This window comes from Poecilia reticulata, linkage group LG15 (assembly GCF_000633615.1).
Source record: "Poecilia reticulata strain Guanapo linkage group LG15, Guppy_female_1.0+MT, whole genome shotgun sequence".
Taxonomy (NCBI): Eukaryota; Metazoa; Chordata; class Actinopteri; order Cyprinodontiformes; family Poeciliidae; genus Poecilia; species Poecilia reticulata.
The window spans coordinates 1,288,485-1,313,143 of NC_024345.1; the positions used below are offsets into that span (position 1 = coordinate 1,288,485).

The 24,659-nt window shown below is 37.7% G+C and overlaps 1 protein-coding gene across 2 annotated transcripts in view; it reads left to right on the forward strand.

The window, feature by feature from the left end:
* The window catches only part of LOC103476504 (contactin-associated protein-like 4), a 38,996-nt gene continuing 14,337 nt past the window's right edge, over window positions 1-24,659 (forward strand). For both annotated transcript variants that reach the window (XM_017309166.1, XM_008428908.2), the window contains exons 1-10: window positions 1-235; window positions 5,707-5,817; window positions 10,538-10,731; window positions 13,300-13,447; window positions 14,538-14,735; window positions 19,198-19,364; window positions 19,459-19,596; window positions 20,621-20,888; window positions 21,459-21,599; window positions 22,468-22,639. In XM_017309166.1, the coding sequence (XP_017164655.1) occupies window positions 151-235; window positions 5,707-5,817; window positions 10,538-10,731; window positions 13,300-13,447; window positions 14,538-14,735; window positions 19,198-19,364; window positions 19,459-19,596; window positions 20,621-20,888; window positions 21,459-21,599; window positions 22,468-22,639 (1,622 nt within the window). In that variant the 5' untranslated portion in view covers window positions 1-150. The remainder of the gene's footprint in view (window positions 236-5,706; window positions 5,818-10,537; window positions 10,732-13,299; window positions 13,448-14,537; window positions 14,736-19,197; window positions 19,365-19,458; window positions 19,597-20,620; window positions 20,889-21,458; window positions 21,600-22,467; window positions 22,640-24,659) is intronic.

Here is a 24,659-nt window from a genome sequence, read left to right on the forward strand (position 1 = left end):
CCGTCTCCTCTTTCCCCTCAGTCTGCGGAGAGCAGCCGTGCAGACGGCAGCCTGCGAGGTCTCACCAGGGTTTCAGCGAGCGACGAAGACTCTTCTGAGAGCAGCAGAGAGGGAGAGCAGGTCAACGCTGCAGCTTCCCTCCACTTCATTATGGACCTGTGGACTAGCCGAGTATGGGGAACAACCACAAGGCTCGTCCTGATGCTCGTCAGCTGGTGTGTGAACATAAATTCAGGTGAGCTCAAACATCTCGGACTCTGAGCTGTTTTTTAATTTATTTCAACTGCAGAAAATGATTTGTTCCAGGGCCTTTTCAAACTTTTTTCTTTTGTGTTAATATTGAAAATTTGGCTCTTCAATTAATAAGCTCTTCAGAATGTCTATATGTTGAACTTGAATCCTTTGTTTCCTGAAAGGGAAACATGAAAAATGAGTTTATTTCATTTATTTTTTTAGTTTTAATGCCTATTTAATTTTAAGCATTTTTATCCTGCCTAAACATTACAGCAGTTTGGATAAAAGAATGTCCAGAACCACAATAATTCGTCAGTCGTCAAAAACAACAGGAGCTGATGTGACCTGACTCACATTTTTTTTTTTTACAATATGTTGATGTGCCATCTAATCTTTGATTCTTGAAAAACAGGAATCTCATAAATATGAAGTGCAAATAAGAAATTATTTTAGGCACCTCTTCCAGCATATGCAACACTGTTGAAAAGATGTTCCTTCCATAAATGTGAATTTGGATTTGAATTAAAAAAATTGCCCACATGTGATTGAAAGCTTGTTGGAAATAAACCCATAGAGTGATGTTTGGCTAGGACACATTTGAATGGAAAGGATAAACACTGATTTTGAAAACATTTCTAGAGTCCGATATGGATCCCTACTTGATATAGATATTATTGACATTTTAGATCAATTCACCCACCTCTATTTAGAAGTAAAAAAAAACAAAAAAACAAGGAGGTTGGTAGCAACATGGCGACATCTTCATGAGTTGGTCCATAAAGTGTAGAAAATTTGGTCTCGACAACATGGTTTTCACACAAAGCCAGTTGATAGTTGTGTGGAGAAAGTTCTGCTCTTTAGCTCAGACTAGCCACATCCAAACCCCATCTACTCAGATGAAACAGAACATGTCATAATTGTGAGGCAGGACATTAGCTTCAGAAGATGTTTTGCCTTCTCACACAACTGTCTTGACTTTTAACAGTGGTGATGTTATTTTCTCGCCGTCTCCGCAGTCCCTCGCTGAAACGCTAGTTCCTCTCTCAACTGAGAGAAGTGTGAAGTGTGTGTTCTAGTCACAAGCTAATGACAGATGATATCACAGCTTTTCTAACCTCTGTCTGTATGTGGGTGTGTGTGTGTGTGGTGTTCTCTTGTGAGTGGAGTGCTGACATCTTCAGATAAGTGAATAGCAGTGTGTGAACACGATAAAAGGTGTTAGCTGTTGTGTTTGTACTCACGAGTCATGGTGTGTGTTCAGATAATGAATGAGTCCCCATTTGTAGACCATAAGAGATGTTGATAAAGTAAAAGTTAAAGTGGTTTCAGCTTTTCTACATTTTACCATGTCACAGTTACAAACCATCGTGTGTATTATTAAGATTTTATATGGTTGACCATATAAACACATTGACATTTTTTTAGTCTGCAAACTGTTGTGTTCAGGAATGTGTACAGACAGACACTAGGTGGTGGTAGAGCGCCTGTCCTTTTTCAGCTAATCAAAAAGTAGCCATCTGAAATCTTTTGCCGTGTGTGGCCTGTATTAAATCTCACACTACTAAGGCAGCTGTCATACTTTTTTCATAATTTTTTTTTCATACTTGGGGACCTCCCCCCAAAATGTGTGTACAGACCTCTGGTTGTGTAGCATATGAGGTATGTGTTTTTCTGATTTTTATTTATTCTCATCTAATGAAAGAGCAGCTGAATGGCTGTATTTTCAGGGACCTGTCTACCCATTTGTTATGTGGTTTGTTTGTCTTTGAACTGCACTAATGCAAATGTTGTATGATGTCAATGAAGTCTTTTTCTGGTTTACATTGGGATTATTTAGATCAACTCTGTTTAGATGGCAACTTAAATGTTAAACGATTAAAAGGTGACTTAATATTTTCATCTGGTAATATCGGCCTAACTGTGTTGGACCTTTGGTTAGGTCTAAGGTACAGTCTGGGACATAACCTACACTCATCTATGGTTAAGGGTGACCAAAAAATGGTAAATTTGACTTTAAAATGTTTATGTCGGTCATTGGAGACCTAAAATTTGAAAAATAGTTGACATTCTTATAAGTTCGTTCTTCCCAGGCTAATGATTCACACAAGGGATAGCTGTCTTGGTAGCGTGTTCTCCCACCTGAGATGTTTTGGTGGGGTTGTCATATTGTTTCCATTATCAGTCTACAGAACTCTGTGAGTTGTTCAAAGCTAAGTTCATAACCTAAACCTGTCTCTGGTTAGCTGCAATTGAAGTCTAAAGGGTATTGGAATATAAGGTAGCTGAAGTATTAGGCTGCCATACCTCTAAGAAAAATACACTGAAGATTTTTATTGTGATATGACAAAATATCAAGCGATAAAAGATTATTAACATGTCAGAAAGTGCCGCATCATGATGGGAAGGCTTCTTTTGTTGGCTGAGGTTGAATAGTGGGTTTTAGATGCCATTGTGTGCTTCTGCAAGCACTTTCCAGATAGAGAGAATTTGAATGTAATGTGTGAAATTGTCAGATAAAACCTCGCAATTGTCGACAAAAGCATGATAGAAGCTTTTCAAACAAATCTTGTCTGTAACCATACCGAAACCTACCACATGGCTTCTTATTATAGCTGGTACACAGGCAGGGGCTGATAGGTCCTGCATTTCTGTCTGCAAAGCCACACAGCCTTCAATGTGAAGATGATGAATGTTTTATGAGACATGGGAGCTTGAGGTGGCACTGGCAGAAATAAAAAGTTGGAAAAGCTAAATAGAGGCTCTGATTTTGTCATTTGTAAAGATTTGTGTTCAGACAAGGACAGCTGATGAAGTCAAGGCAATCTGAGCGTAGCTGGGAGGATGAACTAGCTTCAGTCAGGAAGGAGTCGAGTTACTTGTTAAACGTTAATGAGGTGCATTTCGAGAAGAGAAGTCTTGTTCATTTTTTTGGACAAACTTTCCCAATGCTTGAAGGTTACCACAGTCATCACTCAGTTCTATATGAGAAAAAAAAACACATCTGGGGTATCCAGCTTTCACACCGTTCAGGGAGGAAGGTCCTGTTTCCAGAAACAAACGTTTCTTTCTACCAAGATGGGTTGAGAGCTCATTCGGCAATGAAGACATTTTTACGTCAAAGCAAGATAAAAGCCATATTATATATTTAAAATAAAGACAGACAAAGATCTTCCTTTTTGGAGACAAAGTTTAAGTTTTTTGGTCAGAAGACAGTTACTACATTTGGAGGAAGTTAGCAAATCTGAGAACATTTTTTCCATTTCTGCAATAGGACCATGTTGTGAGGGTATTTTGTTGCAACAGAAACTGGTTCGTATAGAGGAATAGAGGAATGAACAATACTGTATGTGAAAATATTGAAGGAATATCTTGATTTTACACACTGTCTGTAAATATCTGTCTTCAAAACAAGAAAAACATGATGCAGTCTATGAATGGAAATTGATCGCCCCCCAAAAATTCTTTTTTTTCCTTTTTTTTGTAAATAGTGCAACTGTTTTCTCTGATTCTCTGAGCTGGAATTAGATCAGGTTATCCTGAAAGCAGTTCAAGTGCCATTAGTCTCCAGGCCTTCAGCTGACACTGAACATCACAGAGCAAAAGCTGAATAAAAGCCAACAATTTGGGATGCAGCAGAGATGGTATCTGACAGGTGATTTAATGAGTCTCCCAATGAGTCAGACAGTGTAGCAATGGAAAACATGAGAGAAAACCTGCAGATTGTTGCTGAAACCTTCCCAACCCCAAACTCCTACAAAGATGTTTAGTTCAAAGGAAATATTGTGAGATGTCTAAAACTATTGTAGTGACGCGGTTATGCCAGCTTTTGTTATGAACTACCTTCACTGTCCTTGGAAGGTAGAGATGGAAAACAATGAATAAGCTATGAACCTTTAAGTTCAAATATCTAAACTATGAAATAACTAAACAGAATATAGTCTTTAAAAACAGAGATAATAGGGCCACATTAGCCATGCTTATTATAAGTGCCTAGGTATGTGAATCAATCCTCTAAGATTTTATGAATAAAATACACAAAACACCTGTCACATATTTTTTTGACAAACACAAAGATCTGCTTCCTAGCAAGATTTTCTTACGGACCTGATCTATGATAAATTCCAGATAATCAAATTTGTCGCAAATTATTTCTGCTACAGCCATTTACAATAAAGACAAATACATATGCGACATATGCGACCTGGCACTGTAATTGAGTTTGCCTAAGTACTACTCAAATGATTCCAATAAAATGGCTGACCATTTAAAAAAGGCAAATGTTGCCGCAATTGGGCAGACTGAGGAACCGTCGTGGAGCTGGGCCTGCTAGCTAGAGAGCATATTTATCTGGAGGTTGAAGACGAGGCTTTGGCATGCTAATTCCTGGAGGTGTACCAGGATGGCGTAGGCTATGTCCAAATTCAGCGGCTAAGTTCTTCATCGAGCGCGAAGACCGGAGTTGTGTGGCTGTGACTTGGGACGGTGCGGTGTAGCCTTCGGATTTATTCCTGACCTTACCTGACGTTTGCCCTGTTGCCTAACATGGAGGGCTTAGAGTCTCACCTCACTGGAGGATAAGGAGCCAGAGCTGGTCTTTGAGATGAGCAGTACCCGCTAGAAATAACTACCTCTATAAACATTTTGAGTTAATATGTAAATAAAGTGTTATTTAGACACATTCTAAACAGTGACAAAAAAAAGGTGGGTGTCTTTCCCCTTTCGCTCAAGAATTTCAGAGGTGCAAAATGTCAGTAAGATTCTCACTACTTTAGCAGGTGAGGTTTGAGCTTTCTATCCCGGCCGCAGCAGGGGTCTCCGTTTGCTGTTGCTGTAGGGTGAATGTTAAACCAGCAGCAACTATGGAAACGTGCAGCTGGCTTAGTGAAGGAAAGTTTGAAAAGAAGGTAAAAGAGCAATGACTGGAGTCTCACATATAAATCTGTTTTGCGTTCACACTTCACGAGTTGCCAGATAATTTCTGAAACACAAATGAACTAAAACTTCAGTTCTAGATTATCTTGAGTTTATCCCCTGTGGATTTTTGCCTTATTAAATCACCCTGTTGTCAAGTTAGTGCCTTTGTGACAAAGAATTCATGCTGTCAATTTTTTGTCACATCTTCAGAATTGATTCTATATTTTCAAAATTCGCCACCACACCGAGGGGTCATGACTTTTACTAAAGAAAGTAGGGTGAATGTGCTGTGGCGTGCATGAGACATGGATTATTTTTTTCCAAGTTCACCAAGCTTTTGAAAGAAACTGATATGTTCTGATATTTTTGATTCATAAAGAATCGTGCTTCCAACATCCCAGATCTGTGTCGTCTACTGAACACGTGTGAGCTCTGAGTCCTTCTGTGACTTTTGAGAAATCATATTCAAATTTAACGACTATCCAGAATGTCACCAAAGAAACTCTGTGATTTTGTAAAACATTTTCTTATGTTTGTTTTTTGTTTGGTGATTCTCAGAAACGTGTCACAGGCCGCTGGTATCGAATTTATCACCGTCGTCATTCAGAAGCTCCTCTCAGCTGTCCAGCAGTCATGGGCCGGGTTTTGCTAAATTAAACCGAAGAGAAGGTGAGTGACATCACTGCAGCCGTTATACTGTAAATTATATCACGGTGTGGTTATTAGTTATTAGCGCTTTAGCGGAAGTATGCCCACCAATGATAGCTAATCTATCACATCGTAACATAGAGCCACATTGGACAAACAACTCTCATACCTAAAAGGTTAACCTAATGGTGCGTTCACACCAAACGCACACGACGAGTGAGCACTTTGAATGCAGATGCTTGGCATTCTACATACAGCATTTCGCGCGTCTGGTTTACGTCCAAACTCTATGTGGAGGCGCGTCGAGGGCCGTTGTTTTCCATTGGACACACTTGACGTGTCAAATGCTCCAAACGGTTCAAATCTTTCTGCACTAGGCGCTCAAAACACGCCTCGATGTCCCTCAATGCGCCTCCACATAGACTTTGAATGTAAACCAGACGTGCCTGATGCTCAAAACATGTTTGGTGTGAATGCACCATAACATGATTTGGGCCTGTAGAACAATGCCGGACTATGCAGGGAAAACGTAGGTCGAACATGCAGAAAGACAGGGAGTAACCTTTCATGCACATAAATGTGCAGCTAACATAATTCCTGACAGACATTTGGAGGGTTTTTTGAACCGAGTCTACCTGACTGTCAGATTAGAAGGCATCCTAAAATTTAAGCTTCTAAATGTCAACAAAAGTAGAAACTTTTGATATACTTTTGGATCAATTCAAATACTAACTTCAAGTAAGTTCAAGTACTTGAAATCCAAGTACTACCTCCTTTCCAAACTGACTTTTCAACACTTTCACAGACGCAGCAAAAGGATAAAACTTTGCCAGTAGTTTTGAAGCGACGTATCAATATTGCTACACAAACTCAGGATGTAAATCACTGTAAATCTTTCACTTGTGCTGTTTAAAGCCGCGCATATAAATTACTGACACCACTCAGTGGGTTGCTGTCCTCAAGCCAACCTTATACTCCTCCGCTCTGCAGGATGCTGACATCTCGCACTGTGCTGAGAGGGAACGTGCTGAGATTAAACATAGTTTAGGCTTAGCTCAACATCATAATACCAAAATGATCACAGAGAATTTTTTTCTTTCTGTTTAAGAGGAAACAGACAAACCCTCAGATATGTGCTGAGCAAAATAAGCCTCCCACCCACTCGTAGTCCTGTTGTCACATGTAACATTTAGGAGTTTCATATCAATAAATAATTGCTGCCTATTGCATCCTTCACTACACAAGCTCTTTTAAATTCCCAGTGTGTTTGCAGTGGTTGTGCATAGAATCCCCCTGCTGTTTCTGCTCCACTGACCATGACACCTCACACTATGTGATGCGCTTCACTTGGATTTAAATTAGCCAACTCTTCATGATTTTGATTAGAGAGGGGGGGTAAGGTTCCTCATTGGTGCTGCGGTTTATGTTTGGAAAACTGATAAATAATACAGTCGACATGTTTTTGTTGATTCAATCTAGAACACCTACAGAGGCGCTCTGAAGTTACATATACTTTCACTGGGATTGATAAAGTATATGATATGTGTTACAAAGAAATAAGATAGTTGGTGTTGTTGGAGTTGTTGTTTATTTATTGCCTGGTGATTTACCAGTTAATCTGGAAACAAAGTAAACCAACATTGCAATACCTAGTATCGCATAATATTCCAATAATCACAAACTTAAATCACAGATTTAGACCTTTAAAGTAAACCACATGAGCATATCACCACCGAAGTTATGCTAGGTGTGTCTAACACAAATTAGAAGCTCTTACACTATACAAAACATTAGCATTATACCATACTGTGCAGTAAATAAGAGCTAGCATTGTGCTAATAATTCATGAAATCACTAAAATTTTCATTAGCTTAAAGCTAATCTGCTAAAACACTCATCTAGTACAAAATACACCTTTCTCAGTAGTTTATCTCATTCAAACTCAATTCATGTTAAAGAACTTAACTTGGTTGCGTCCTCTGATGACAGCATAAACTACTTCAACTCGCTTCTGGTTTTCAGTCACTTCTACCAATGTAAATAATCTAAACAGCCACCTAGTGGAATGGACTGAATAATCTTGAAAATATCCTTAGTGGAAGTAGCAGTGTTAATTTTTATTGGATGTTTCCCTGGCATGGACCTGGACACAATGGAGAGTCTTTTAATTTTAGGTTGAGGTAAGAACCACTTCAGTAGCCTAATCTTAGCCTGTTTAATTCCAAATCCAGTTTTCCGTGTAGGGTTAGTATCCTGTTGGATCACTCAACTGTGCCAAAGTCTCAGCTTACTGTGGATTTATGGCATTAAAAGAACTTGGAGGAGTTAACTTTGACATGAAGGAGCTTTCTTTTTGTCACATAAGCCAAATTTTGATTTGTAAAAGCAATTAGAAGGGTAGGACAATCACAGGGTGAATACCTTTTACAGACAACACTTATTATTTTGAAGATTTGTTGACAATAATATGAAGAGCAACATTTTTTTCCTCTTCGAAATAGTCATTTTGCGATGTCAATTTCATTCTAGAGTACAATAGGAACTGAGCTGCAGGTAATTTATGATAGCCTTGGTCTTCCTTGAAACATGACTGCCCTTGAAATAATAGCAACCTTGCAGAGAGTCAATATCATTGATCAATGTTGCTGTGTCTGCTTCAGCGTTAAACACCATCAAAACCAAATAGTGGGCCACTAGGATCCACTGGGTAGAGACACGCTAACAGCCATCAACCAATCTATTACATAGTGGACCACTGGGTTGAGACGAATGGAAGTAAACAAAGTTACTCTTAGAAAGATGTTTGCTTTAAGAGGTAATTAAGTAGTAATACTGGGTTACATGTTTGTGTCTACATGAGCAGGAACTCTGTCATGCCAGTAAGTGAAAGAGTTTTAAATGTTGCTGACGTACAATTTAGTGTTATCAGGTTACTAAAAGGCATAATTGTCTACAACAAAAGAAGTTTTCTTTCAGCACCAGCCTGCTTCTGGTTCCTTTGGCAATTTGCTCACAGATTTTATTTGCTGATTTTTTTTATCCCAGATTTTTCTTTCAACACAAACAAGAACTGATGAAATGAAATAAAAGGAAAATCCAAGAAGCTAAAGCAAAGTCATATATTGTTCTCCATACAGTTTTGTTATTGTTGCTGTTTAATATGCTGAACTTTTGACCTCATTTGATGTATTATTTACAACTAACATAACTGTTTGAAACACAACATTGATCATCCCTATTTCTAAGCCACTGACTGAAATATGTTTTCATATGCCTCAGTAACTTTCAATTAAACATGAAGCAGTGAAAATTGTCTTGAAACATTAAAAAACCATAAATAATCTTTATAGTAAAACTACTGAATATTTCATGTGACATTATTCAGATGTACAAATGCAACTGAAGTGGAAAAATATCTAATGTATTGTTTCAGTGTATTTCTAGGACAAGGGTCTCTGCAACCTTATAAACCTAAAGAGTCTTTTTGCTCACAGGACAACCAAATAAAATGTTTAGAAGTGTAACATGACTTTTTGAAAAAAGAGCAATTTTTCAGCCAATTACCTCCTTTAGGAAATTTCTTATCATTTTTAAACAGCTAGCATTTTGCTGCCATTTCTAGGATTTAAAATAAAGAAGAACATAAACGAGATTTCAACCTAATGACAATGAAAACAGATTGGTGCTGATACTTTTAATGTTATTCTTTGGATACAATTCAATAAAAATATTGCAGGGAATTTTTGAAAAACAGATTAAAAATCCATTTTTGTTATTATGTCTATACTATATAGACATAACAACATATTAAAAACATGAACTGAGTCCTTTTAATTTTTAGCCAAAGTTATTAAAGGGGCAGTATTATGCAAGACTGACTTTTTTTTCTAGCTTGCATCATGTTATAATCTTATTCCTTCATCAAAAACATACCTGCTGTGTTTCCTCGGTGGTGACATGTGTGTCTGGGATCCTTTAATCTCCGTGGCAACCATTCAGCTGTCCAAAACGCCTGGGTGGATGTAGGCCCGCCTTTTGAGATGAAACTCCTCCTCAGAGTTACATTTTCCGAGCTTCCGCCTCACCCAGCACCCCTCTCTCATAGCTCCACCCCTCTGCTCCTTCAGACTAGCCAGCAGCAATTAGCAAACACCTGGTGGAGCTGTGCATTATGGGAGCTACTTCTCAGTGCAACTCTGCTAAAAACACTGAAGGGTTAATAGAGGAGCCGTTGTGATGACTTCCTGAAGACAGAGTTTCAGAAAGAGATGGCGGCCCAACTTCAAGGTATTAAACTGCAAAGTAAAATTTCTCTTAAGTCATATTTGATATATACAGCATTTTTATAACAGCTGAGGGTAACATATTTACTTGACTGTGCTAAATGACACCATGTGATTCTAAAACACATAGTACTGCCCCTTTAAAGATAATTTTATTGTGTTATTTTCTGCCTTTCACCTTTAATTAGCCACATGCATTATTCAGTATTCAAAAAGTTCACAGCCAGCTCCATCCCAATACAATTAGTAGGAGAATCTCAGCGCTTCAAAGATATGTCCTTCACCAATATGCAGCTGACAATGCTCACATGTTCATGCAGAGGAAACAATAGTAAACATGTAAATGACAAGGACAAACGTTTTCAGCTTTTACCACCTCATCTTCACTCATTATGTTGAGAAATAACAGATTTTTCTCACTTGCTTAGATAGATTTTTCCCTCTTGTTTCTGCTGCAGGTGCTGGAGGCTGGTCTCCTCTGAGTTCAGACAAATATCAGTGGCTGGAGGTCGACCTGGGTGGGCGGACGCAAATCACATCTGTTTCTACGCAAGGTCGCTATGGGAGCTCTGACTGGCAAACGGCCTACCAGCTGATGTTCAGCGACACGGGACACAACTGGAGACAGTACCGATGGGAAGGACGCATAGGGGTGAGTTTACTGTTGTAAAGCAGTGTTTCTCAAACTCAAAAGGAACACTTAACCCATTTAACAAACACCCACGGACCACCTAGCTTGAAATTGCCACCGCGATAACACAATATCTTAATATATCCACCTGAAATGAAAACATTAGCCTTTTAACACTCATATTGTCACGAACATGTCTACATGGAGCATTTTGAGTTATTTACAGATTTTGAAAGTTGTGGATTCTGAGCTTTCCAATAATGTCAACCACATGGAAATAAAAAAAAGATGCTGTTCTTTACAACCAAGTGTTGTGTGCATTAATAACAATTCGACCTATTTGTCATTTAGAAGCACAGTTAAAGATAAATAGACTTGAGTTGTTGTGGCAGAAACAAAAAAAATATTCTTTTGCACCGTTAAACATAAAAAATATATACACTTATTTATTATTTGTATTTAATTAATTTAATCATTTTTAATTTAATAATAATAATAACAGTTTTTAACGTGTGAGCAGAGCATCATGAGCAAGCAAAACGTCATAAAAAAGCAAAGAGCTGTTCCAAAGAATCAAATCGTCAAAAACTTTGACGTTGAGAAAACCACAGTCTTCCTCTACTATTCTAACAGCTAGAATAGTTGTTAGTGTTTGGAAAAAAGCACATTTGCAACTATGACTAAACTTTTTTTTTTTTAAATCTCCAATGTTATGGGTAATTTTCAAAAATGCTAATTAATTTTACATTAGAAAATTATGATGGAAAAAAATGAAATGAAAAAAGTAAAACCAATATATTGTCTTGCAATGTTCTACAATGAAATTGCGATTGCATGTTTTACTAATAAAATGAAACGTTTTCATTTTAATTATTTATTAAATTTAAAGAAAGTAATCATGTAGCATAAGCTAGTTTTTGTCTACTGCAGTTGGATGAAGGCAAAAATAAATAAATAAATAAAATAAAAACGCTGTAGGAACTTTACAGTTAAGACGTGTCAAAACTCAGGTCATGAAGGATTTGATTCTGCACAGGATTTGGTAGAAGTAAGTGAATGAGCAAACCTCCAGATTCCTGTGTGGTCCATGTCGCTATACCAGAGGCAGCCCCAGGCTGTTTGGTGCCCTGGGCGAACCACCTCCACAAAGTTGTTGACGCTGAATTAACTTTGTAGCATAAAGACTTTGAAAGATGAGCTCAGTACTTACGTCTGCTGACGACTGCATGAGAGGAACAGGGACAGCTTTTAGGCTTTCAGATCCTGACGATCTCTCCTGCAGCATATTGATATAAATCCACAGGGTGCCTTAAAACAACTGAAGCGCCACATATTAGTTTGCAAAGTTTATCACGACTTTCAAGGTTTGGAGTTGCCCGCTGAGCTGCTTGTCTGTCATAACTCCTGTAAGACTTTCTTTTAAGCTCAGAAAGGCTGCATTCCTCTGACTCGCTGCTCTTCTCACATCCTTTCCACTTCCCATTGCCTGTGAAGGAGTATGAGAGCTGAAGACGGGGATTACAGTTGTTCCAAGTGTTTCTGAACTTAAGCTTTCTGGTAGTACAGGAGAGATTTCACTGTAGGAAAGAGGAACATGCAAATCAGCATAACCACCAGAGAAAAGCAAACATAATGTGCCAACCAGCTGAACCCTGGTGTGTTTTGTAAGTGATTGAAAGTGTAAAAAGCGGAATTTACTTAATACTGTTTTTGTTGACCTTTGGAGGTTCATTGCTCAGAGTACTATGTGGTTGGAGTTTGGGACTGGAGGAGTCCTTTTAATGTACATGGTGAACAGAACAAGGTGTAACACAAACCTGTAAGCATGAAATGCAATTTTATGCAAAAACAAATGAATTCTCTCTGATAGTATTGTTTTAGAAGTGTTAATGGGCTGTATGATGTGTTTTCCAGTTACACCGTGCCATTTTATAGCACAATCAATAGCTATGTTACCTTCAGTTGTTATAAAAAAGGCTGCATATCAAATATGACATAAAAGAAAATTGACGTTGTCATGCAACATCTTGAAATTGGGCTCCTGTCGCTTTAAGAAACTCTTGCTGTTTTCTGAGACACAAGCGTGTAATTTCTTTTCAATACAGCATGCATTTCTTTAATTGAAAAGGTACAACGGCATTTAATTTCCATTTTGGGATTAATAAAGTATTTTTGAATTTGATTGAATATTGGAAGTATGAAACATAAGTACATTACATCAAAAATAATGGTGAATCATATTCGCATAAATAAATAAATAAATAAATAAATAAATAAATATTAATTAAAGCACGTATTATTAATTAAAGCTCAAGTGAAAAGATAGAACTGCAAGCACTAATGAAAGGGTTCCAAGCCTTCCCAACTTTGGCCCTGCAATCAGGAGGTAACCTCTTAATATTAATAATACATTTTATTAATAGGGATCTTTCTTAGGATGCAAGGTCACCTTACATTATTTTCAAACTATATATTAGCATAATATGTAATTAGTAATGTCTTAAATCACATTATTAGTTTTTTTGCTGCGTTGTTGTCGTCTGTATGTTGTGATATATAAAGATCTTTCTCTGTGTTGCTGTTTTACAGGCCTTTCCTGGGAACAGTAATGCAGACAGTGTGGTCCAGCACAACCTCCAGCACCCTGTGGTCACTCGCTTCGTCCGCGTCGTTCCTCTCCACTGGAATCCAAACGGTCGGATTGGACTCAGGCTGGAGGCTTACGGATGTCCTTACAGTCAGTTTCCCCCCTGTTCTCCTCTGAAGCATCCATAAGCAAAGTGACAAAATTCATCTGTCTTCATTTAGTGCTAGAGACTTTTTGTTCATATGTTCATCTGCTTTTAAATCAGTCAAAAATTTGTTGAACCTTTTTTATGATTAAAAATCAGGGGGGGTTGCGTTCCTTTTAATATTTAATTTTTTTTAATAGTTAATTTTAGACATCTGGCTCATTCACAAAATTCTTTAGCAGGCTATAGATGTTACTATCTTTCTAATTTACTTACTATACTTTACCTTATTTGTATTTGATACAGTTAATTTATTAGAATTTATTCTGTACGTTTGAACATTTTTAATATTCATAATTAAGAACACAATTCTCACTGTGGATTTAAAAATGATTTCCTATTTCCCTGAAAGTGTAGACAATATGAAGACAGTGATAAACTTGTGTTAACAATGATAAAAATTTAATTTAACAATGATAAAAGTTGAATTTGTTACTTATTCAGAAATTCAACATTAGTAGGTTTTAATCTCTTTCTACTATATTTTTAACGATTTATTTCCAATGGAGTAAATATTTAACTTGATCAATTTTCAGAATATTAAATCAGCTGTTAGTGTTTTTTGCATGCTGGATTGAATGTTAAAACACCTGTTTTTTTAGATTTGTTAGTGAATATTAAAATTTATATGATAATAAATGTTGATATAAAGGTCTTAGGAAAGTTATTAGAGATTTGAGACTTAACTCAAACTTGTAAGGTTTGGTGAAGTCAAAACAAGATGGAGAGCTCTGCAAAAAATGCACACAATGCTGTGAATTTTCATGTATTTCTCAAAAAGACAAAAAATAAAGAAAAAATGCACACAAAACTTTGTAAATATTCCACTAATGTTGAAAAACAAAATCGGAAAAAAAACACCTTAGCCTAGCAACAAGACTTTTTAATCAAAAAACAAGAGAATTGTTTTTTTTTTGTTTGTTTTTTCAAAATGTCCCCACTTTCATTAAGCAAATTTATTTTCAAACTGTCAAATCGCACATTTATGTGGTCGATGGCGACGCAGCAGCTACTGTTGTGATCGTCCTTTTTCAGATTCTGACACGGTGAGCTTCGACGGCGACAGCAGCCTTATTTTCAGTCTGAGACCAAGACAGACGTCCACTAACACCATCCGTCTGACGTTTAAAACCTTGAGGAACTCTGGCTTTCTGCTTGACGCTGAAGGACAGAATGAGCTCGGCCTCACTTTGGAGTTACAGGACGGGCAACTTCTGCTGCTCCTCAGAAGAGGTACGACTCTGACACCCCGATGGTTAAAGTCTTTAACGGTTGTGTGTCCCAGCAGGTATCTTTTCTTTTGCCGTTTCGTTTGGTTCCATTGTCAATCAAATAACAATTACAGCCAGATGAGAGAAGTATTAAGAGGTTGTTTTCTAATTAAACAAAATTGGAGGGTTGGCTGGTTTGTGATTTATCAATTTCCTCTCTTCTTGCAAATGCAGACACTGCAGGTCTACCTCAGGAAACCATCTGTGAGCGGGTTTAATTGCTTTCTAATTCCAATTCATTGACTTTAAAAATCACATCACAGGCAATAACTGGCTCATTTGCACCTTTGTCTGCATTAGATTTGCATTAGTTAGTGCAGGTTTTGCTTCAGCTAACCCATTAGGGTCACTCATGTAGCCTCAGCAGCCTTCAGAGGCTCTTCTAGAAGTCCTTTCGTTCCACTCTGTTTGCCCGGAGCTGTCCAGGCTGCTGGAATAAATACCCAGACTCATTTTGGATGTAAAATACAATCCAGTGGATGCAGTAATGCCTCCTCATTTATCAGAGGCTCACATACACATATTTGGGTTTTTATTTTGGGATTGTGATTAGTACGGTTGAAGGTAAACGTTTGTATTTTTGTTGGATTTTCACTTCATAGCAAAAATAAATCAAAACATTTGAAAACTGCTAAATAAAAAAAAAAACACAATGTGACTCATTAAGATCACAGTTACATTTTATTTAGCATCTTTGCTCATTTATCTTTCATTAGAACCAGATAATCAGATGAAAATATGAAAAAACAACAACAAAATAAATCTCTCCTATTAAAGCTAAAAGTTAAGGGTCATGACTCATTCGAGTTGTTGCTGAATGGTAGACTCAACGGGATTTTCAGGAAGGTGTTGTCCGCTCGCCACAGAGATGTAAATATGTTGCTTTGCTTTTATCTGCACAGCAACATGCTCATGTCGAAAAGGCCGACCTGTGTTTGAGTTGATGGTCCAGAGCCGAGCCTTTTGGCTGTGGAGAGCATGGATTATTTCTACAGAGTATAAAGTCTCTCTAGGTGTTTGATGTAGGCATAGTTTCTTTTTTTTGTGGGGGGAGGTCTGAGCAGCAAGTTGAAAAATAACAGAAAGAATTACTTTAACAACAATTCAGTATCATTAACATTAGTCCTTTGACAAAAAGGAGGTTTGATTTGAGCAAATTATTGCCCAATTAAGTAAATACCAGGTACAAAGTGTGTCAAGTTTTTTGCTCTTGTTAAGCCACCTCAGCTGTTGCCCAAATTTGAAAAGGCTTGTTTCCTCCAAAGAAACGCAGAGCGACTCATCTCAGTGACATTTTTTTTTAAATTAATCTTTCCATTTCTCTCTCTTTTTTTTTTTTTAGATGAATCTCATCAGTAGTGTGATATGAACAGGCAACATGCATTGTCCATATGAGTAGCCAACATGTGCGTGTGGCACTTTGAGATTTTTGTTAATGAAATGTGCATTACAAATTAAATTCACATTATTATTCTGCCTTGTCTTTTGGACGTCCCATGGATCCTCGGGTTCGACGCAGGTGAAATTGTTTCAAGTCCACCTCCTGATTTTTTTGTTGCATAAGCCTCTGAACCTAGTTAGAAATCAAAATTGGATTTCTTATATCTAGTGACCTCTGCAGAAAAGGTGTATTATATGAGACCTTGCTTTTGCACCTCAGCAAAGTCTTTCAGCCTCTGGGGGGCATGGCAGTGTGAGTGGCTGACAGAAAATAATACAAAAACCAGATGTAAGTGCAGATTTTGACTTGATAAGACCGATTGTCTCGGAATATTTAATCACCTGATCATTTTTTTAATCCTGCTCTTTCTTCTTTGTTTTGCATTTTGAAGGTCTGCTTACAACCTGGGTATGATCCACTTGCACAAAATGAGACTTTTTTTTTTTAAGATTTCAGTTCAAGAGTATATTTTGAATGTTATATTTTGTTTTATTGTATAGCTGAGATTGGATTTTAGACATACATTCTGATATGTGTATCTCTAACACAGACTATCAGGGTAGAGGAAAGATACATATGTTTACTATTTCATATATTCTATGTTGTGGAGCGTTGTTTTTGATTAAAGATTTCTGTCTGTACCGTACAGCAGTCGGAGTTTTATGCAGAAAGATGTACGTAGGTAAATTCTGCAGGTTCTGTAGGTGAGTTACTGTGTGGGATGCACATCTACAGCCTTAGCACGGCATCTAATTGCCACTGGAGCATAAATCCAGCTTTAGGAAGCGAGACAGCACTGGAGAGCACAGATAAGGAGGAAATGGAGAGGTGGAATATTGCACATTTAAAGCAAAACGAGATGCAGTAAAAAAAATAAAAAAAAATAAAAGGAGAACCTTTGACTTATTTGCTCACACAATGCAGAGAAAGTCAAGTTTCTAGTAGAAGTTATTTGAAAAGTCAGTCTAGAAATCCCAAACTGAACATGAAGCTTCCTCATAAAACGTGTAGCTTTAGCAATGGCAGCAGAGGAAGTGGACACAGCTGTTGGCCACACTTCCAAATATTGAGCATTTACAGTCAGAGCAAGAGGAGTGTTTGAGACATGTTATTGCCAGTCACAGATGATGGCCACTTCTCACATAGTGGACACAATTTCTAGTTAGCTTCATACATGGCCAAACGTTAGTGGTGAAAATCAACCGCTAACGTTTGGCCGCTAATTTCAACACAGACCACGCCCCAAGGAAGAGCAGGGCAGGAAGCTATAGTTCTTTACCAAGCTAGCTAAAACTTTTGTCTTTCAGTTTTGTCTTCTGAAACATTTTCAAGCATTTTATCACCTTTCTTTTTTTATTACATATTCTCTAATAGCTGTTGGCAGACTTGCTGACAGCACGTGATGCAACAACTGTGCACATTTTCTACACTACACTGCTGCTTTTATCCAGCACTGAGTCATGTCAGTCCCATTGACGTTTGTGATTTTTTTTTTTTGTCAGTTGTTTATCTTGGTGTACTTTCATTGCTCCCAAAAAAAGATAATATAAACTCACTTAGTGGTAGGGTTAGTCACACAACTATATTCCAAGTGAAACAGGAGAAAGCAAGTCCCCAAAATCTTAGCATGAAAATATCCAAATCATTTGGAAGGAACAAGTTTGTCACTAATAGTTAAAGACAACCTATATTTCCAGTTTTCATCTTCAGACCTCAGTCTGCTGATCAATAATTAAACTTACATCAGTCTTCTTCTCTCTGTCTCCCACCACGTCTTCACTCTCTTCCCTCCTTCTGTTGTGACAGATCAATATAGATCAATGATTTAATACTTTTAACTTAGTCACTGTTCATATTGTATTCTTTCCTATCCTATGCAGACAGCGGGTCCCATTTCAAACAATGACTGATTCATATTTAATGAGTCAGTGCATTTGGCAAGGTCTTCACCTCAGTTTCTCAGCACAAAAATCTTTTGCTCTGTTGGCACTTTAGGGAGCACTTTGAAAGTCAGCGGCGCTTCCTTGTTCATTTATTTATGCTCGTCGGCCTCTTTTCTCACCTCTTTCAGTGTTAATTACATGACGTGTTGGTGTCGGTTTTCTCTGAGGCTTTAACAGCACGCGGAGATGAAGGCCTTGTTCCTGAGACATGATCCCCGGGAGAAAATCTTCTTTTTAACCCTTCACTTTCACTTAAAAAAAAAAATTCTAAAATTTGTAGCACACAATGAACACCTTACAAGCCAAGGATTAACAATTAAGGTGCATTCACACCAGTCCTGTTTAGTCCGCTTTAATTTAACTTCAGTCCATTTAGAAAGTCCAGTTTGTTTCGGGAGGTGTAAATGCGCAACCTAACTCTGGTCCGCCTAAAAGAAACAAACTAAATTTGGGTGAAGTGAACTCTGGTGCAGTTTGAATGCATATGTGAACGCCAAGTGGACTGGGCAATGTTCCAAAAGCAGGAAGCGAGCAATAGCGCAGGGAATTCTGGGTAAATACAATCAAAACAAACGCTCCGGTGTTGTGCTAGCAGCAGAAATGACTCGTCATCTTTTACCAACAACAAAAGTGAAATCCTACAACAAGTGAAATCTAACAATACTCCATTTTTGTTTACATTTTGCAAATAAGGAAGTTGGGCTCAATGTCTTCTTTACAGGTTGTCATGTCATTTCCTTCAATATTACAGCACCTCCACAGGCACAGGGGTGAACAGGTTTTTCTAAGCATTTGGTTTGTTTAACACAAAGCAGTGTGAAAGCAACCACATCAGTTTAAAATGTAACAAATGTTGCTACTTTGGTCCCCAGTCAAACCGAATCTACTGAACCATTAGGTGTGAAAACAGCCAATTAAACTCTGTGTGTATTTGATGTAATTAATTCTCACACATCTTTTATTTTTGTCATATATGTACAGTACCCTAATTGCCTCAATCTATGATCAGCATCACCAATTGTTTTGCTCTCGAATTCCAGGGAAGAGTTCCAAGCAGCATCTTGTGTCTGTGGGCAGCCTGTTAGACGACCAGCACTGGCATCGTGTCGCAGTGGAGCAACACAGCAGTCACTTCAACCTCACTGTGGACAAAAACACAGAGTGGGTGGAGATACCACCATGGTTCACCCACTGGGATTATGACCAGGTCAACTTTCAAAATGTTGATTTATGAGGTGTGCATGCAAAGTATGCTTCCGGTGCAGCTCATAGTTTCATGCTGACATGTTTTCCTTTCACAGATGACAGTCGGAGCAGATCAGAACCTCGACTCTCAAAACTCTAATAGAAATTTCCACGGCTGTGTTGAAAACCTTCTCTACGATGGCCAGAACCTGATTGACTTGGCTAAACAGAGGGACCAGAGTGTTACTGTGATGGTAGATATACTTCCAGTGGATTCGTGGAAAAACGTTCATTTTACCTTTAAATGCACAAGAAAAAGGATATATATTTAAATTGCTTAACAAATTCAATTCAGTTTTATTTACATAGCGCCAGTTCACAACAACTGTTGTCTCAAGGCACTTTGCAAAAGAAAAAAAATAATTTGGTTTCAATCATAAATTTCAATTGATCCTATCAAACAGTGCAAATAGCTCAATTCATTATTCTAAGTAGTTTAAAAAGTGTCTATCTAAGGAAACCCAGCAGCATCAAGACCAACATCTGGAATACCGCAAGAAGTAAAAAGAAAACAAAAAAAACAGCCAACTTTTAGCTCATTCAAAGTTGCTATTTGCAGTACCAGATATCAGTTATTTTCTTATTTTAAATAAAGTCAGCAGAAGCACAGATTATGAAGTGCTGCTTCAGGGTAACCAGTAATGATGAGGTTCGTTTCTAGGCTAAAAGCTACAGAAATGAATGAATAATGAAATGAAGTCAATGCAAAGTCCTTGTGATGCTAGAAAAACACACGGTGTGCACAAAAACGTGCGTGTGTGCGTGCGTGTGTTTGGTCATTGGATTGGTTCAAGCTGATGTGCACTTCAAACTGCTGTACCAATCCCACACAGAGCTTACGGAATTAATCAAGTGTGCCTGACGTAAAAAGGACAGCAGGTATTCCTGCTGCATGTGACGCATCCCATTTGCTGCTCCAGCAGTACCTGTGCTGCAGATATGACTTCTCACATCTAAAAGTCTGCTGATCAGAGGAGGAATGTCTTCTATCTATTTTCTCAGATCTTCTCCCTTTTGCTCCCTCTGTGGCCTTAGTAAACATTTCCCTGGTACTTTTTGTTTGATTTGGTGTTTGTTCCAATGAAATTATTAAGGGAATTCTAACATCCTTTGTGAGGAAAAACAGCTAATGAGGTTTCTGTACATACAGATTTGAAAAGTCCTCCATGTTTATTGAACATCATGTCTCTCACTCTGTCTTTTCCTCGTTTGACTCAGGGCAGCGTGACGTTTTCCTGCTCTGAACCAGTCTTCGTTGCCGTGACATTCACGGATCCCCGGAGTTTCCTGCAGTTACCTGGGGACACTGGTCTGCATTCGGCAGGGACCTCACTGGGGCTTCAGTTTCGGACGTGGGACACGGAGGGGCTGCTGCTGACCTTTGATCTCCCGAAGCGAGACGGGACGGTATGGCTACATCTGAGAGACGCCAAAGTACATCTTCAAATCCACAAGGCTGGAAGGGCCCCTGTAGAGCTAAAAGCAGGTCAGTGCGACCCCATACAGGTCTCAATCCAAAGTTCACAGTTTGCAAAGCAGCATCTGCTTTTTCTTTCTTTTTTGTTTGTTTGCATTGGGGAAAGTGTTCCGTAAAAGCAAATACTCAACACTAGAATGAAATGGAAGAAAAGCTCTAAGTGGTTTAAATGTATGTAGATTTGCTTTGGCTACTCTGTTCGCCGTTTAAACATATTTTTCAGATTTAAAATAAGAATCCAGAACAAAACCAAGATATTTCACATACACATATATACAACAGCATCATCAGCATACATAGAACACTTGCACAAAGACTCGCTAATCATGTATGCTGAATAGGACCAAGAATTCAGCCCTGTGGTACACCAGCGTTTTCTCTTTAGCTACAGTTTAAGAAGATACATTTGATTCACATACTTGAGGAGTTGTATTTTATGTAACAGGGAAAGGGGATAACACTGGTCGCTTTTTAGAACTTTTCAGATCCACATGCATCGCAATCATATGTGATGCATGTGAATTGTTTTTTGTGATAGCAGAAAAGTAAATAATTGAAAAAAACTACATGCAACTGCAGGTTCAGGCTTGAATGATGGCCAGTGGCATTCAGTGGACTTGAAATCACGACAATATCTGACTGTCACAGTGGATGGAACTGAAGTTGCTTCTGCAAGTCCCACATACCCCATCGCTCCAGGAGCTCAGCTTTTCTATGGCGGTAAGAGGAACTATGCTTTCTTTATAATCTTTTAAACCTGGCAGGTTTGACAGATGCAGCAGTTTGCTTTTATTTAATAATACAAATCTTTCTGTAAAGAGTTTGCTTGCACTATGTCAAAGTTCCTGTATTTTTTTAAAGTGGTCTTGAGCAATAGCTGTATGTGACTGTTTTTACTCTGATCAAGGTATCATCCGAGCATGAAAACTGCCACAACTCACCAGATGAACAATCGTTCTGTCTCAACATACCAGGCACTTTGATTTAAACTAGATCTCCAAGGAGTTAAATGGAATTTTTTTTAACATTTATTTTACTTTAATGCAAAAACAGCAAAGATAACATCGGTTGGGAAGATAGCTCCGACTAGGTTATTTTCAAAGAACTTAAACATCTTTCCTCTGTTTCTAAAATACATTACCTTCAAATTCTATTCATTTTCCATAGTTTTTAGGCCTGACATCCACAGGTTACCTTTTCTTATGTGCACACTCTGCACAACGTGCTGTGAAGGTCAGCTACATGAGCGCTCTTCGAGATCTTCAGAGAAGCCAAGAGTACTCTAAAAGATTCTTAGAGTTATATTTCCTGAAAATTAAGAACAAGATATAGATGATTTAAAGTGTTTGTGCTGTACAGCATTAAATATATTTTGAATTTTGTTCCATTTTAAGGTAATTCTGAGGTGTAGATTTTAAGGCGTCATTGCTAACATTGCCTGTAACATCAAATAACTCAGATAAGTTTAGTTGACAACTGTGGTGTACAACGATGGAGAATCAGCCAGATTTTCAGATTTAAACCAAACATTTGGGCAATGTCATGATTTTCTCTGGACTTTACTGGTTGACTCATATTTTACTCCTAGGTTGCCCAGCCGAACGGAGCGGCCACTCGTGCAGAAATCCCTCCCGTGCTTTCAAAGGATGTATGCGTCTCCTGACGGTGGAAGGCGAACTGGTGGATCTTGTCAAGGTCCAGCAGAGGCTGATGGGAGATTACAGCGACCTCCAAATTGACATGTGTGGCATTATGGACAGGTGAGAAAAAAACAAATTATTTGTTTTTGTTTGTTTTTTTACTTAAATTAATTTGGTCAAATGAACTTTTTACTTTTTACTTTTTCATTTTCTTTTCTTTCAAAAGTTAGTTTTCTAATTCAGTTTTATTGTAAGAAAAGAAGCTGGAATCCACCAGTCACAATCTTTAATTTGTGGAAACATTTTTCACCCTTAATGTTGATGTAAAAAGTTTTAGTTCCATTTACTGATAATTCCTCTTATACCAAGACATTTTCCCTTGATATAAGTGAAATAGTCTGCCAGTGAAACTAGTATGTTTTTAATCACTATGAAGTAATTATTGACTTAAAATAAGCTCCAATATGTTGCTGAAAAGTTATTTGAAAAGTAGTTTTGCCTTATTTCAAGTGTAGTGAGACATTTGCACAAGAAACGAGACCGAAAATACATGGTGAGATTTTGCGTTTTTGCAGCGCACATAGGTAACGTAATTTAAATCGAATGTCGTAACATTTTTAGAGTCTGATTAACTAACAAAATTGTTAACTCAGTTAGTATTTGTTTTACAATTGCAATTACAAAAATCCAGCTCCTTTTAAACTTATTTCACTTTCTATGTCCTAATTGCGTTAAGAAAATCCATTTTCCAGGACATACAAATGCATCAGACTTTTAATTCGGTTATAGTGGAATCACACTTTAGATTTTTTTTGCGGGAGGGGGGGGTTTAAATAGCTCCCTATTGAAAACTCATATGTTTTATAAATCTGTCATAATTCGGTTTAATGGCATTTTTCTCCCACCTGAGGCGACAGACACTTTGCCCTGATCGTTTCCTTCTCTCTGCCTATGCTGCTAAAAATGTCAGGACAAACTCTCCTGCAGGATTTTGCTGCTTTGTTACACAGAAACCTAACATGACATTTGACCTTTTCTGAATCATTTGAGCCCACTTGGTGAATATTAGCGATATTATCTCATAAAAATGAATTCCTTTGCCTTATGAAAAATAAAAAATTAGCCCGTAGAATTGATTTTCTACTTGTTTTTTGCCTTCAAGCTCCATTCTGCTATTTCTATTATTGATATAATCGGCATCTGATTGATCATGTGCATGCTGAATTAATCTGTGGTTTGACATTTTGGTTTATGAAGAAGTTTGGAAGTTATGTGTTTTGCAGATAAACAAGGCAAGAGTCAAATGGAAAGATATTCATCATACATGCAGCTAAATTCAAAGGTGGGGAAGAATAAATCTAAAAGACAAGGAACATATTTGCTTGGCTGTTTATAAATCTTTCTAATTTAAAAGTTGTTCACCTCACTTTCCATTTCCTTTGCAATTTGTTGCCCTCATTTTCCTCCTAAATATTTCACCCAACAGCTTCAGAGCTCCATCAGTCTATCTTTTACTTTGTTTTTCTCTGTTTTTTTTTTTTTTTTTTGCTTCAGTTCCTTGCACAACCTCAATTTTTTTTCTCTTTTCTAATTTCAGGAATGTTTCTTTATGTTTCCTGCTTCGCCGTCTCTCAAAAATAGCTGTGCTTTACGTTACCAGGTTCACTCTGACACAGAGTCAGCAAATCAGAAACAAAATAAGAAATCTTGAAAAAGATTGTGAGAAATAAATGACTGCAACCATCCCCTCACTGAAAAGCTGGAAATGAAGTACAATTGAAGTAAAGCTATTCAACTTGTCTGCGTCATTTGGAGCCAAAAATGACTATGTGCAAACAAGAAAGTCAAGTTTATTTGAATATCACATCATCAACAAGGCTCTTCAAGGTGTTCAAACTGAAACGTAAAGGGATCATTTTCAGGAAATTGGTCGATTATGACTCATTAAGGGGGCAGTATTATGTGTTTAGTCATATTTGATATATGTAGCATTGTTATAAAATTTCTGCATATATCAAATATGACTTCAAAGAAATTCACTTCCTGATATAATGCCTTAAAATTGGGCCACTGTCTCTTTAAAAACTCCTGCTGTCTGAAACTCCACCTTCAGGAAGTCATCACGACAGCTCTTCTCTAT